The following is a 16,589-nucleotide window of genomic DNA, read 5'->3' as shown; positions in this document are numbered from 1 at the left end:
CGTGAAGGAAAAGTCAGCTTTTTTAACTCTGACATAGTCATAGAGTCATAGGGTCATACAGCACGGAAACAGAACCTTTGGTCCAACCAGTCCATGTTGACTAAAATGTTTTAAATTAATCCAATACTTATAGTACTGTAATAAACATTGACTTTTAAGATATTCATTGGGCCATTCAAATGCAATGCAGCAGATATTTTATTAGCTGCCAACATCCAGCTCAGTGTTTAACAGTGAGTGAGTCAAAGAAACTTGGTCCACAGATTCCGTACAGTAAACAAAAATACTGTAACCTTGACACATATCTACATCAATGTTTTGAATGATAGAGTATGCTTGAGTATTTCTAAAAGAATAATTTAATATTCTAGAAAGGTAATGATTGATCTTGTACAGGAGTCAATATAAAATGCCTGTTGTTGATTTATTTCATTGGTGTCTCAGGAACATAATGGAAGCCCTACTCCTCCTTCTGCTTGCTGCTGGTGGTGAGTTGCCTAGTGTGTGAAGTGTTGCTTGGCCCAATTGGTCAGAAATGTTCTAAATTTGTAATTTGAACAGAAATATAGAAATTCTCCACAGTTTCAATCTCAGTCAAGGGCTATAGCAGCAAATGGATCATAATTTAGCTCTAACTGGCATTCTCACTCAGCGAGACCATAGGATAATAAGTGTAGAATTGGGCCGTGACACACTCATTGTGGGTTCTCCTTTAGATTGTGCTTCCTACCTCAGGCTGAGACACAGCTTGACAGCAGAGCTGAGAAGGCTTTATTCTGTATCTTGTTACTATGCATCAGATCTTGAACTTATTGGTGTTAGCAAGTGCTCAAAAATCAGAAAGTGTAAAATACCATCCACGTTGATGGATATGTTGATACAAAAATGTTTTAGAAATGCTTCCAAAGTAAATCTGTGGATTTTTTAAAAAATTTTAAACCATGTATCTTCCTGGAGTATAAATTAACTGGTGAGATAAGGAACCAGCTAGTTGCCAATCTAAAGTAAATGCTGCTCATGACATAGATGGCAACAGGTAGCTAATTTCTTGAAGAAGGGTCTAGACCCAAAACATCAGCCTTCCTGCTCCTCCAATGCTGCTTGGCCTGCTGTGTTCATCTAGCTCCACACCTTGTTATAACAAGTAGCTAATGTCTATATTTGTCATTTTCTGGAAATGACACCTCTACAGTTGGCTGTAGACATGCATAGGAAAATTATATTGGACTCCTGTCCAAGCTAGACACATACAAAGACTTGGACCTCAGTAGATTGCCAGTCAAACTATTCCCACCCACCATCTGCCAACTGCCCAGCAACAGTGCACATTGCTGCACAAAAAATGATGGGAAGTGAAATCAAAAGGACAAACTGAGACAAGGGACAACACTGTTTGATTTCATGCTTGAATTACAGTGGGCATGAAAATACACATTCACAGTTATGTTACATATTGCAAACAAATGCTAAAGAGATCATAAGATAAATGCCGGCAATTTGTGGCATTTCAGTCATTCGTTCAAAAGGTGAGACAAAAGAAATCTATCATCTATCTGGCTCCTGGAATGAGACATGATTTTTAAGTGCTCTATGCCACAGAAAGGTCTATTCCCAGCACAGTGAAGATCAGTCTCAAATTTCCCTTTCAACCAAACTGAGCCCTATCCCTCTTATCCTTCAAAATAAGAATACTCCATATTGCAAGTAGTGGTGTGAATGGGACCAACCTTTGTCTTTTCAGCCCATGCCTGTGGAAATCCCAGCTACCCGCCTTATATGACAAGGGTTGTCAATGGAATCGATGCAAGACCATATAGCTGGCCTTGGCAGGTAAGTGTCAGATGGAAAATCACGGCAGTCAAGAAAGGAATACTCTCAGCTTTCCCGCACCTTACTGCTTGATATATTGCTTGATCAATAGGTCATGAGTTCAATACCTTGCCTCTGATTGGTTAGTTAATCTCAGCTGGAACAGCAGCAGAACTGCCATAATCGAACTTCTTGTCCCTGAGTAAGGAAGGGGATCAGAATCGCCCAGGGTTGCCATTGGAATCTCTACCTTGGAAAGTATTCCTGGAAAGTGTGCTTATTTTAGGTGAGCAAAGGTCTAAAAGAAAAAGATAAGAATCTGTTTCTGTAAAAGCCCTTTCACAACCTCGGCAGGTCCAGAATGAGCACATCCGAACAACGAAGTTCAGGTTTGGTATTGGAATTTAAGATTGTTCCCATGTTGTCATTCATTCTCACCTGACAAAGGGGCTGCGCTATGAAAGTTTGTGAATTCGAATAAATCCATTAAACTATAACCTGGTGTCGTGTGACTTTTGACCTTGTTCACTCCAATTCAACACCAGCACCTCAACATTCTGACTACCAACACTCTCCATGATATTGGCCCAAGGCAAAGCAAAGACAAACAAAGATTGTTGATAGAGAACTACATCAAACGAGCCTTACCTAGCACTTTATGCTGGTACAGAAATTAAATTCAATAGGATGACCTTTCTGAAGAAGAGTCTAGGCCTGAAACATCAGCCTTCCTGTTCCTCTGATGCTGCTTGGCCTGCTGTGTTCATCCAGCTCTACACTTATAGAATAGTACAGCAGAGTACAGGCCCTTCGGCCCATGATATTGTGCCGAACTTTTACCCGAAACCTAAGGTCTATCTAACCTCCACCGCTACCTTATATATCATCCATATGCCTATCAAATAGCCGCTTAAATGCCCCTAATGAGGCCGACTCCACTACCCTCTTCGGCAATGCATTCCACTTGATATCTAAGATGCCAAGAGTGGTCTTCTGGAAAAATACCACATGACTCCATGTCAAGTTGTGATTGACTGTGAAGCCCTGATGAAATCTGACTGCATTACTGATACTGTAACTGTGACTGCTAACAATGCCCTTCACAATCAAATAGGCCTCCAATACTCAACACCTCTCACCAAGGAGGATGGTCCCTTGGGTGAAGCAGCCAAGTGTTTGCTTAAACACATAAAGGAAATAGCCGACCAACATGGAGTGTACAGAGTAGCAGGAGGGTAAATGGACATGAGAGGATAAAGGAAGATCAGCACAAAAACGCTCTTTAGGTTATAGATTTATTTGGAAAACGCAGACGGTTGGTCAACCAACCTCACTCAGGAGGCCCAGGTTTCTGAATTCTGCAAGAGTTTTTTTAACTTTTACTCCTTCCATGTAAAATTTCAGGATGTGTAGGGTAAACAGGAAAAGGCAGGGACCAAACAGAACTTTCTCCACTGTGACATCAAATGGACCTAGTTGTGTGATAATTGAAATGGGCTGCGTAGACTGATGTGTATAATGGTAGCTGATTTGAACAAGTCTGCTGTCGGTTTCTGTCTCTATCTCTCTCTCTCTCTCTCTCTCTCTTCCCCCGCACCCCCCCTCCACCACCCCCGCCTCAACTCTCTTGGGAATAATCTTCTCTGGTTTATTGGTAGATCTCCTTGGAAGTGGACCGTGGATCGTACTATTCTCACACATGCGGAGGAAGCCTGATTGAGAGCAGCTGGGTTTTGACAGCAGGACACTGCATCCAGTGAGTGCCTACTCTGAGTGATAAGCATTTGCAAAGCACTGTTCCTAGTATAGACCACTGAAGGTGTATTACATTTGTGCAATACTCGGTGTTTTACAGGAGACATTCACCCAGATAATTCACAATTCCAAAGGACTGGCAATGAGTTTGTATAAATTTTACATGTGAACAGCAATTTAGGATCAACAACATTGCCTGCTAAGCCTGCAAGAGTATTTCTGTCTTCCATTCTCCTGGTGGATTGGGAGTTAGATTTCTACCATCCCCGTTGCTCTGACATTGTGCCCCAAATATTGTTACAGTGAGCTTCTCTACACAATGTTAATACTGTATCTTATCTTCGAAGATCGGGCTGGTCCTACCGCGTGGTGCTTGGGGAGTATGACAGAGATGTGCCTGAAGGTCCAGAAGAGACCATAGATGCTGCCAAGATTTTCATTCACCCACAGTGGAACCCTAATTGCCTGGCCTGTGGGTAAGTTGGCAGGCTTGCCTCTGCACTCAACCGTCTAACTCAATTGCAGTTTTAACAGCACTGAGGTGACTCTATGATCCAGCAGCAACAATTTGGACGACACAGTATGATCAGCAGGGGCCTGATGAAACAAAGTACAGCTCTATGCCACATTAGAGATATTAGATCCGTGTTGGCGAAAAACACCTATTTATCAAAAAGACCCCGAGCTTCTAGTTGTCTGTCACTTCAACAAACCACCCTGTTCCCTGGCCAACTTCTCTGTCTCAGGCTTGCTGCAGTGCTCCAGCAAAACTCAGCACAAGCTGGAAGAACAGCAGTTCATTTTCTACTTGGGAACTCTCCATCCTTCTGGGCTCAATATCGAGTTCAACAACGTTGGGGCTTGTGCTCTCCCACATACTTACTTCAACCCCAGGACACCAGACTTTGTTATCACATTGTCGGCTATTACACAAAACCTAATGTTAGCACTAAAAGACCCCATCACTGTCTACTCACCCATCGAACTAGATTGTTATCCACTCCTTTGTCTGTCCAACTGTTCTCTATTTGGTCTCTATCCTTACCTGTCCTTACAGCCTTCGCTCACACCCCAACCCCCCACCCTATCTTCGGTATATAAACCAACATTTTCCAAGCAAGATGCTGCTTGGCCTGCTGTGTCCGTACAGCTCCACACTTTGTTATCTCATTTTCCAAGCTACCATCTGTTCTGAGGAAGGGTCACTTGGCCTGAAACATTAACTCTGATTTCTCTCCACAGATGCTGCCAGACCTGCTGAGGTTTTCGAGCAATTTCTATTTTTTTTTTATTTACAGCATCAGCAGTTCTTTTGGTTTTTATCGGATATTAATTAATTCTGCTAATAGGCTATAGTAACTTCAGGAGGTGTACTCCCCCAAAATAATCCACCTCTTACTCTATAATTTTGTTTTTGAGTATTGCTGCAAAAAGACACATGTTGTAAAAGTTTCTCATCTTGCACTTATCAGGATAATTTGCAAGAATATCAACATCAAGGGAAGACCAACATTAATATTGTATGCAAGGAGAGTGCTGATGGGTTGGCAAATAGATGCTTATTTGTAGAGATGTAGCCATGGAGAACACATTAGTTGCATGCAATCAGTCAGTGCTCTCCTCTCATACAGTGTTAATTTCTGTTTCACCTGAAATTGTATTCTTGCAAATTGTCCTGATGAGTGCAAGATGAAAAACTTCAAGAAAATGTGATTTTTCTTAACAATACTTAAGTTCCATATGATCAAATGAACATTTAGTTATTGATGAAGCTCAGTATTCTCTGGAGATGAGATCTCTTTGCTTTTGGATCCTCAACATACCTGTTGAGAAAATCCGAGCAACTGAGTTAGTTCCACACATTCACTAATGCAGCGGGGTAGGATGCTTTTCTGTCCTCTGTGACTTCACTTGAAAAGTGTTAATTTTGTACTCATTCTACATGGTTCTGCACTTACAGTTCAATGTAAGTAGCCTTTTTATAACTATGTCGCTGTTGTTTCATGGACATCTTAGTCATTGTATTTCGATCAGTCCTGCAAAGTTTTACCTCACAACTAAACACCTGGTTTCAGTGCAGGAATTCTCTTTAATGAATTTCCCTGATCTCTTGCAATCCACCTTTATCAAAATGAAATATCCAAGTTTAATCGCAAAATTTGAATGGGAAATAACAGGTTATGGTTATCAATTTCCCACAATGTAAATCCCACATCACCCCCAGTGGGGAAAGCCAAAGCTGGGAATCTGATACAGCCACGCCCATCTGATTCTCCAGCATCATGCTCCCTCCATCAGGCTCCATGAAATTCCATGCATGATTTCTTTTTAAAGATAAAGATAACTTGTTGAGACTTGAATCTTTATCTTGACACTTTATTTTTAATGTGAAATGGAGATAATTTCCTTCTATGTCAGAACTGCGGTTTTAATAAACTTGTTTGAAAAAAATAAAACTGACAGACATGGATGAGTTTGAAGATTAAGGGATTAGGGATGTCAGAGATGATTAAATATTTTGTATGGACTGTTACCCAGTCTTGCAATAGTTTTGTCCTTTTGTGAGAGTTTATCATATCTGTTTAACTTTAGGCTGATGTCCAATCTCTCTAAATCTGTTACTTTATACAATATGGAAGTACTAACCCAACTTCATGGAAAAAAATAATGTCCCTTTCTGAATCAGATTGTAGAAGAAAAGCGTCCACCATGTTTATTTCCATAATTACAATTTTCTGCTTCAATGTTAATAGCAAACCCAGAAAATGACATTTCTATAGCACCTTTAACATACAGAAAGTTCGAACAATTTATGGAATGGACAATGAGTTCTGAATTATTTTAACTGTGAATTAAGCATCTTTTATCTTTATCCCGCAATAAAGTTTTGCAAAGATCTGTAGCTCGGGTTGTGGGTGAGGTTGTCGACTTGCTCACCGAGCTGGCTTGTTCTTCTTCAGACGTTTCATCGCCATGCTAGGTGACATCATCAGTGAGGCCTCCGATGAAGCGATGTTATTCTACTCCATTTGGAATTTATACTGTCTGGTCCATTATGGTGAGTAGTGTCATTTCCGGTTTTGATCTGTATGCGTTTATATATGGGGTCCAATTCTATATGTTTGTTGATTGCATTATGGGTAGAGAACCATGCCTTTAGGAATTCCCATGCATGTCCCTGTTTGGCTTGGGCTACTGTGGTTACCTTGTCCCAGCTACATTGATGGGCTTCATTGTCTGAGTGTTCTGATATTAAGGAGAGTTTGTCATGCTGTTTTGCTGTTAGTTGATGTTCATGTATTCTGATGGCTAGTTTCCTTCCTGTCTCTCTGAACGTAATGTTTGTTGCAGTTGTTGCATGGTATTTTGTAAACCACATTGGTTCTGCATGTTGTGGGAATGGAGTCTTTAATCCACGTAAGCGTTTCTTGTAGAGTAGCTGTGGTCTTGTGGGCCACCATGATTCCTAGTGGTCTTAGGAGTCTTGTTGTTAGTTCTGATATGTTCTTGATGTCCGCTAGGAATCCTGGTGGCCCACAAGCCCACAGCCATTCTACGACAAACACTTACATGGAAATTTCTTTAGGTATAGTTCTCCACTCATCATGCAATCAACAAACATATAGAATTGGACCCCATATATAAACCCATACAGATGAAAACCAGAACTGCTACTACTCACGATAACGGACCGGATGGTATAAATTCCAAGTGGAGTAGAATAACATTGCTTCATCAAAGGCTCCACTGATGATGTGACCTAGCATGGTGACAAAACATCTGAGTGAAAACAAGCCAACTCAGTGAGCAAGTCAACAACCTTTATCCCTCAATCCCGTGAGTTAGTACCCCTCAATGTACCAAATCCCCCTTAGCTGGTAGATTGCCTTTCTCAACACCTTTTCTTCATCATTCCTTTGTGGAATGTGACCATTGCTCGATAGGCCTGCTTTTGTTGCTCATCTGTAACTACCATTGGGAATATGGTGGTGAGGTGCAGTCCATATGATGCACACAGTGTTGCTAGCAAGGGAGTTTCTGGATTCTGAACCAACAACAAAAGGAACAACAATATGTTATTGCAATTAGCTGAGACTCCAGACGAAACTCAAAACTTTCAGATCATTTGGCACCTTTTCTATACTCTCAACTCAACAGCCTGCTAATTCACAGGTCTCTCCTGTACAGTATACTGGCACTGCAGATGGTAGCATACTCATTAATGGTCTTAGGCTAATAATCTGTACATCTGAACATATGTTCCAGCGTTCACATCCCACTGCAGAAGCTGAGGAGTTTAAATGTGATTAATAAATCTGGAATAAAATCTGGATAATGATAGCTAAAACTCAACCACTTCATTAATACTCATCAATGGGGGAAATTTGTAATTCTTGCTTGTGTGATCTATCCATGATCCAGTACAGTGTAGCTGACTCTGTAATGGCCAAGTGAACCACAACAGACAAAAGCATTATGGATATTCCTACATCACATTAGTGGCAGTGCTTCAAGAAGATAGCTCACCACATCCCCAGAACCTTTTCTATAAGTCCATAAGACATGGGAGTGGAAGTAAGGCCATTCAGCCCATCGAGTCCACTCGCCATTTAAATCATGGCCGATGGGCATTTCAACTCCACTTCCCTGCACTCTCCCCATAGCCCTTGATTCCTTGCGAGATCAAGAATTTATCAATCTCTGCCTTGAAGACATTTAATGTCCCGGCCTCCACTGCGCTCCGTGGCAATGAATTCCACAGGCCCACCACTCTGGTTGAAGAAATGTCTCCTCATTTCCGTTTTAAATTTGACCCCTCTCATTCTAAGGCTGTGCCCACGGGTCCTAGTCTCCCTGCTTAACAGAAACAACTTCGCAGCGTCCACCCTTTCCAAGCCATACATTATCTTGTAAGTTTCTATCAGATCTCCCCATAACCTTCTAAACTCTAATGAATACAATCCCAGAATCCTCAGACGTTCATCATACGTTAAACCTACCTTTCCAGGGATCATCCATGTGAATCTCTGCTGGACACGCTGCAGGGCCAGTATGTCCTTCCTGAGGTGTGGGGCCCAAAATTGGACACGGTATTCTAAATGGGGCCTAACTAGAGCTTTATAAAATCTCAGAAGCACAACACTGCTTTTATATTCCAACCCTCTTGAGATAAATGACAACATTACAGTCGCTTTCTGAATCACGGACTCCACCTGCAAGTTAACCTTTAGAGAATCCTGACCAACACTCCCAGATCGCTTTGTACTTCGGCTTCATGAATTTTCTCACTGTTTAGAAAATAGTCTATGCCTGTATTCCTTTTTCCAAAGTGCAAGACCAGAAAGTAGCTAGAAAGTAGCTGAAGCTGTAGTCACCACATTCAGCTGTTCAATTGAGCAAAGCCTTTTTGGAATAATTGCCTAAATAACGCCCTCAATGTTTTTAAATTTTAGGAATGACATTGCTTTGATCAAACTTTCCAAACCTGCAACCTTAAGTGACAAAGTTAAGCCTGCCTGCATTCCTCCAGCTGGTGATATCTTTGAAAATAATTATCCCTGCTATGTGACTGGATGGGGCAGGCTGTACAGTAAGTAGCCTGTGTTTGTATTCAAAACTTTTAGGCGATATTCAAACAGAAAGGAAGAAAGTAAACATGACATCAAATTTCTGACATAGCTGCTTTTACCTGGGAATTATTTTTTTCCACTGAGATTTTTTAAAGTTTCTTGCCTTAGCTGGTAATGTTCTCATCTCAGGGATTCACCCCAATGCCCTGAAATGAACTGATGCAAGGATGGGACCATCCACTTAGACATCTAGAAGAATCTTTCTATAGAATAGACCAATTTCAAGGTGGTTTATCACCTGCGTTGTGCTGATACAGTCCACTCCTCTGACTGAACTCCCATTCCACACACAAACAAACATCTAGGGGTTAGTTAGTTCAGTTAGCTAGATGGCTGGAGTAGATACACGCCAGAAGCAAAGACTCAATTCCCACACTGGCTGAGGTAGATCTCTGGAAGCTACCTTTTAGCCTTACTTTATAATGGTATTGTGACTCGAACCATAATGGGTGACCCTTGGACACAGTGAAAAGGTAATTGATGAAGAGTGATGAAAATAGTGGTCAAGGCTAAAACTGACAGTCCGATGTCAAAATTAGTAGATTGGCCTACAGCAAAGACATTTTGCAAACTTCCTTTTTAAAATACATCAAAAATAGTACATGACTTTGAGCTGTTATCAATAATAGAACTATCTTGTTATGTAGATACATTGAAGCCGGGGGCCTATATTTGTATCTCGTGACAATACACAGGATTAAAGCATGGATTCCAATCTGCTCTTTGACATTACTTGTTCAATAACTTTGAAGGATGGAATATCCTCTGGGCCATCCTGATTTCCATTTCTGATACGTACTTATAGCCACGTAGCTCAGTTCTGGGAATAAAACTTTGCAAAAACCTGTCTCTGTTTGTAGCAGAATTAGAACAGTAATTAGGAATGAGTGTTGCTAAGGAAATTGTCCTTATAGTAAGGGGTTTTATTTTCAGCGATAACTATATCAATTACAGGGTCAGAATCCATTAACAGGCCTCAAAGTCCCTTGAATTTGTACTGCCATTCTATTAGATTATGTCTAATTTGTAGGACAATAATGGAATTATTCATGTGTGAACCTTGATGATAGCATAGGGCATGGCCAAGCATTCCATAAACTAAATGACTTTTTAGGGTTTATTACAAAGGGATTGGAGTATAGGATAAAGAAGTCAAACTACAGTGATAAAGGCCTTGGAGAGATCATACCTGGAGGAATGTGTCCAGCTTTGGTCTGCTATCCCTGGAGGGGTTTAGGCATGGCAATGAAAGTTTACCAGCCTGATTCCTGAATGAGGGCATTGCCCTCTGCAGTGCAACTGAGACACTAGGCCTATATTCCCTGGAATTTAGAGAAAAGAGAGGTGATCTCATTGAAACCTAACTGAGGTGAGAAATTTCTCATCTCAGAGGGTGGAGATTCATGAGAATGTTTTACTCCATAGGACCATAGATATGTGTTGAGTATATTCAAGACAGAGGTTGATAGATTTTTGAATACTGAAGGTATTAAAACTGATTCAGATAGTGCAGGAATATGGAGTTGAGGCATCCGTGATTTTACTGGAGCAAGCTTCAAAGATTAAATGGCTTATTCCTGCTTCTATCCATTATCTTCTTGATCATGTACAAAGAATCAAATGTTCTCACTTTATTTTTAAACTTTCATGCTACTATCCAACTCTTACTAAAGCCTTACAATGTTTCCCAGTGTGGGTGTTATATTGCTACTTCCATGCCAGACAGCAGATGCAGATTTGCTATAATTAATGGGAGTTTGGTCACTCAGTTGGTTTGATTTGATTTATTGTTGTCACATGTACCAAAGTACAGTGAAAAGTTGTGTAGGTGGATCATAACATACAAGTACAGATCATAGGGTGTTTAGACAGGATGAGGCACACATGGTTATGGGCTGCACAGGATGCAAACAAAAGCAAGATCAACATTAAATCTGAAATTAGAGAGATCGTTCAGCAGTCTAATAATGGCAGGGAAGAAACTGTTCTTGAATCTGTTGGTGTGTGTATTTAAGTTTTTGTATCTTTTGCCTAACAGAAGAGGGTGGTAGGGGTCTTGAATGACATAGGCAGCCTTTCTGCAGCAAGGAGAAGTGTAGATGAAGTCCACGGATGGGAGGTTGGCTTCCGTGATGGTCTGCAATACATACTGATGCCAACAGAATAGGTTCAATTCCTGCACAAGCTGAGGTTACCATGAAGGATTCTCTTTCCTGACCTTCTAACCTGAGGCATGGTGACCCTCAGGTTAAACCACTATCCAACAGCTCTATCTCAGATGAGAGAACAACCCAACAATAGGATCATGGTGACTCTACTTTACTGGAATATTTGTGAAAGTGTGCAGAGCCGTGGAGAGTGTGTGAATATATGCTTCTCAACTTTTCCCCACACTAAACCTTCAAAAGCTACCTCCTTCTTTGACCATCATATTGTGAATGTTGTTGTTTACTACAACTGTATTTTACTACAACTCTAATGAATCAACATTAATATCTGGAATCCTGCAGCTAATGGCCCACTTCCCTCAAAGCTACAGCAGGCTCTTCTGCCAATCGTTGACCATCAGACCTGTCAGCAAAGTGACTGGTGGGGTAACAATGTGAAGACCACCATGGTTTGCGCAGGAGGATATGAGAAGTCTGGATGTAATGTAAGTAATTTCTACTTCATTCCATTGAAAATGTTTTGTGCGAAATTGTGGTTTGAGAGAGAAGGGCTATCTGTGGGTCAGTGGATATTCATTTACCTCTCAATTAGAAGATTCCAGTCCCATTCCAAAGACTTGTGCAGAGAATATCGTTTCACACTCCAGTGCAATACCGCCTCCAGGTAGTACCAAGGCAGTATTGCACTGTCAGAGATGATGTGATTTGAATATGGAGTTAAACCAAGGCCCATTTCTCCCCTCAGGAAAATGTAAGAGATTCCATGGTCTACTTTGTTCTCCTTGATGTTCTGGTATCCTTCAACCAACATTCACTGAAATGGATTATTTAGGCATTATTACATTGCTGTTTACAGGATATTGTTCTGTGTAAACTGATTGTCAAATTGCAGCAGATGCTAATTATAAATGTACCTCCTTGACTGTAAATTGTTCTGGAACATCTCCAAGTTAAGTCCTCCTGAGATTCAATCCTAATCCCTTTCATAGTAACTCAAGGTAGATGATAAGGATCTAGTGATGGTTAAAACGATGTCGAGTTTCTCTTATCGGGGCAGGTGTCTGTAAACAGTCATGTTTCAGTTAAAAAAAATTGTCCTTTGATGGGTCATCCCTCTGTCACCTCCAGCATCAAATCTAGCCTTTTCTTGCAAACTCTCCTACCCTTCTTTATTTTATCATTACTAATATGGTCATTACTCCTCTGAACTGATTTTTCTTGTTGGCTCAAAACACCAGATCCAACATAATTTTCCTCCTGCCTGCAACTTCTCACCATCTCTCCATCTATTTCTGCAAACATCTTGATTTGATGTGAGCCCAACTTCAGAAACTGAAGGGTCAACTGTTGCTCCTGACTCTGCTATTTGTAAATGTATATATGCACTTTTGTCTCCAAGAGAGTCTTTTATCTGCAGCAATACTTCTATGATGTCTTGTAACCTAAGAATCTGCATATGGATATTGTAGTATAAAAGAGTCCAAAAGATATTTATTACAGCTGATGATTATATACGTACATGACGCTCCTCAGACATTTAAGTAGCTAGGCCAGTCACAACAGACACTGTTTGACACTGGCTTCTATTGATTCAAGTTAAGATGGATCTTGAGATCTTTATAGCTTTAGACAACATTGCACAGTACATTAATGATGTTATGAACACGCTTCTTAAAGACATGCTGACATGACATATCTCTTAAAGGTATATTGATATAATGACTGTAGAACATAGCGCAATGAAAATCTATGTCTATTAATTTATCTGTATATGTGTATGTTTGTGCGTGTGCGTGTGGGTGTTTGTGTGTGTGTATGTGTGGGTGTACGTGTACATGTGTGTGTGTGTGTGTGTATGGGCGTATGTGTGTGTGTGTATGTGTATATGCGGATGTATGTGTATGAGTGTGTGCGTGTGTGTGCATGTGGTGGGGGTGCATATGTGCGTGTGTTTGGGTGGTTCCACACAAGCACACACGGTCTGGAGAATTATCCCCATCTCTGAGGTGACAAATATGGATCCAGAGTTGAAGAGGTACTTCGGTACTGGACTTGTACGATCTTCTAAAGTCTTGGCTGAGGCTACCATTTAGGAGGGGTTTAGTAATAATATTCATACCTAATATTGCTTTGGCTAACCTGTTTTATCTTCTCTTAAATCAGGGGGACTCAGGTGGTCCTTTGAATTGCCAAGGTGCTGATGGATTGTGGTATGCATATGGTGTTGTCAGCTTTGGATCAGCTTGGGGCTGCAACACTCTGAAGAAACCCACAGTCTTCACCCGAGTATCAGCTTTCAATTCCTGGATAGATTCGGTGAGCAAGGCACTATACAGCAGGAAACTGTGACAAAAATGGTTCAAATCTATTTTGCTTTAGCTTCATGGAGGTTCCTTTAATTAATTTGCTAATCACAATGGGTTTAATCAAAGAATCACTACCTTCAGAATCTTGCCCCCATTCTTCGCTCGTTGCAAATGTTGTCAGATGGATTATTCATCTGCAAAGCTTGTCGGTGGAGTTGAGCTGCTTTTGTATAAACATATGTATGACATTTTTGTAGGTATGTGTTAGATAGCTTGTTATTTTCCAGTGAGATCAACAATAGTCAATCCAGAGTCCAGATGACAGCTCTTCATGACATTAAGGAATGTTGAAGAACTATAACTCAGACCAGCACAGCTCTCGTAATGTTAGGAAATACTACACAGGAAGACAAGGAAGCGCAAGCAAGAAAGACTATTTGAAAGGAACTGCTAGCATTTCGTACCTTTTATTACTGTCCTTTAGAACAGCTGGGGATACTGTACATACATGTATAAAAGTTGAACTTCTGTACAAAGCACTTTCTTACCCTTTGTGCCTAAGAATGTTATTTTTCACATAATAGCTGACGTTAGGTCGTGACTTTCTCCTCCTGACGGTGGCAAGAGAAGAGGCAAGAGCAAAAATAATTATGCTAGTTGGACCTGCAGAGTAGCCCAACCCCATCTTGCCGCCTCAGCAATTAAATGCTGAGTGTAAAGGTCACTATCAACAAAGGCCCTTTATCGTGTATCAGTAATCTATTCAATTGTTCATCCTTTGTTAAACAAATTAACGTAATAGTTTAAACACAAAATGAGGTCTGAGTCAAAAGTCACTTGACAATGGTGAGAGACAGATCCTTTGGTGGCTTGGGATAAGTCCAATAGCTAAAACACTTAGAACAATGATTATGTTCACTATCATTGACCTAATACCATAAGCTTACACAAATATAAGGATTAGTGAAGAAACCCTCAAAGGCAACATCAAAAAAACATTCAATAAGGTATTAGAAGCACTGATACTTTCATTTTGCTATAAAAGTGTACGGTAATAAGGAACATTTTTAGCTTTGTTTTGGACTTTTCCACATCTGTTTTTCTCTTATTGACACCTGAAGGCACAGAGATGTGCTACATGTTCCAATGGTAATGGCCCCATCCCAAATGAACTTCCATTCGCCTGGAAGTCAATTCACTCTTGCTTTCTTGCAGGTCTGTGGATACAAATAATTGTCTCCGACAAGTAATTATTGAATTTTATACTTAGTTTTGAAATAGCGTTTATACCTCTGAGTTAGAATGTTGTCATTTTTTGGACATATCCAGTGGATTACTTCATCTTGTCGAGGAACGCAGTGTCATGGAATGGTGGAACACAAATTGCATTGTTCATACAGTTGCATTCCCAATCGTTGTCTTTGTGGACAGCCACTAGGCACAGGCCAAAGGCTTTCCCCTTGGTATAAAGGAGAGATGAAAGGAAAATCTGCAAAGGCTACTGGAATTCCATTCAACGCTGTTACAGTACAGGTCACAGGCTGACAATCTCATCACAGAGAGAAAGTAAGAACTGCAGATGCTGGTCGGAGATAACACAGTGTGGAGCTGGAGGAACACAGCAGGCCAGGCAGCATCAGAGGAGCAGGAAAGTTGACATTTTGGGTCGGGACCCTTCTTTGACCTGAAACATCAACTTTCCTGCTCCTCTGATCCTGCCTGGCCTGCTGTGTTTCTCCAGCTCCACAGTGACAATCTCATTGCAGCTGCTTTGCAACTTAATCACAGTCAATTTAAAATTGAAAGCATTACCCCATCAAACTGCTGATATTAACATCTCTCTTTCTTTTATCATTGTTACTAACAACTCCTCCTATGTATTTAATTTTCAGACAATGGCCAATAACTGAAAGGTGGGACAACTGCATTTCATATCCTAAGCGATAATCAAGAACTGAATAAACTTAATAAAAAAAGAAAGAAATTGATAACTGTGGTCTCATTTTGTTTCCGGGAAATGGGTCTTTGCATCTGCATCGACAGTATTCATCAATGAGAACCTGATCCATCTGATTGTTTCATTCATTTCCCCATTCTGACATTGCACACTTCTCACATCTATCCCTTTCCCAACCCCACTTTACTGCCACCTAACACTTGCATTCACCTGGAACTGAATTCACTCTTGCCTTCCTCCAGTTCTGTGAATACAAATAATTGTCTCCGACAAGCAATTATTGACTTTTACAGAGATAGTCGGAACTGCAGATCTGGAGAATCCAAGACAACAAAGTGTGGAGCTGGGTGAACACAGAGGCCAAGCAGCATCTTAGCAGCACAAACCTGATGTCCCTGCCTGCCTAACCTGTTCTTCCTCTCACCTATCCCCTCCTTCCACCTCAAGCCGCACCTCCATTTCCTACCTACTAACCTCATCCCACCCCCTTGACCTGTCCGTCATCCCCAGACTGACCTATCCCCTCCCTACCTCTCCACCCATACTCTCCTCTCACCCTACCTTCTCCTCTATCCATCTTCGGTCCGCCTTCCCCTCTCTCCCTATTTATTTCAGAATCCTCTCCCCATCCCCCTCTTCTGATGAAGGGTCTAGGCCCGAAACGTCAGCTTTTGTGCTCCTAAGATGCTGCTTGGCTGATTGAATTTTATACTTCGTTTTGAAATAGCATTTATATCTCAGAGTTAGAATTTGTCAAGGAGCTAGTGGGCCCAAAGATCCACTCCAGAATTTGGTCACAAAATGTACGCTGACATTCCACTGCAATGCTGAGAGAATACTGTACAGCTGAAGGTACCATCTCAGCAGGAGATTAAACTGTGCTGTTGTTTGCCCAATTTGCTGGATGCAAGCGATCTCAAGGCACCACAGCAGGGTGTTCTAATTCAATACTCACCCATTGGCC

General features: G+C 41.0%; 1 protein-coding gene across 1 annotated transcript; it reads left to right on the top strand.

The window, feature by feature from the left end:
• Window positions 1-451: 451 nt before the first annotated feature.
• On the top strand, window positions 452-15,584 carry LOC125466746 (proproteinase E-like). The gene is made up of 8 exons (XM_048561708.2): window positions 452-488; window positions 1,742-1,830; window positions 3,468-3,565; window positions 3,912-4,040; window positions 9,018-9,154; window positions 11,705-11,847; window positions 13,526-13,678; window positions 15,561-15,584. Exons 1-8 carry the CDS (start codon window positions 452-454, stop codon window positions 15,576-15,578), a joined length of 804 nt encoding a protein of 267 aa, XP_048417665.2. The 3' UTR covers window positions 15,579-15,584.
• The last annotated feature ends 1,005 nt before the right edge of the window (window positions 15,585-16,589 follow it).

The sequence above is a fragment of the Stegostoma tigrinum genome, chromosome 28, assembly GCF_030684315.1.
Source record: "Stegostoma tigrinum isolate sSteTig4 chromosome 28, sSteTig4.hap1, whole genome shotgun sequence".
NCBI lineage: Eukaryota > Metazoa > Chordata > Chondrichthyes > Orectolobiformes > Stegostomatidae > Stegostoma > Stegostoma tigrinum.
This window is presented reverse-complemented; position numbering and strand designations above follow the sequence as displayed.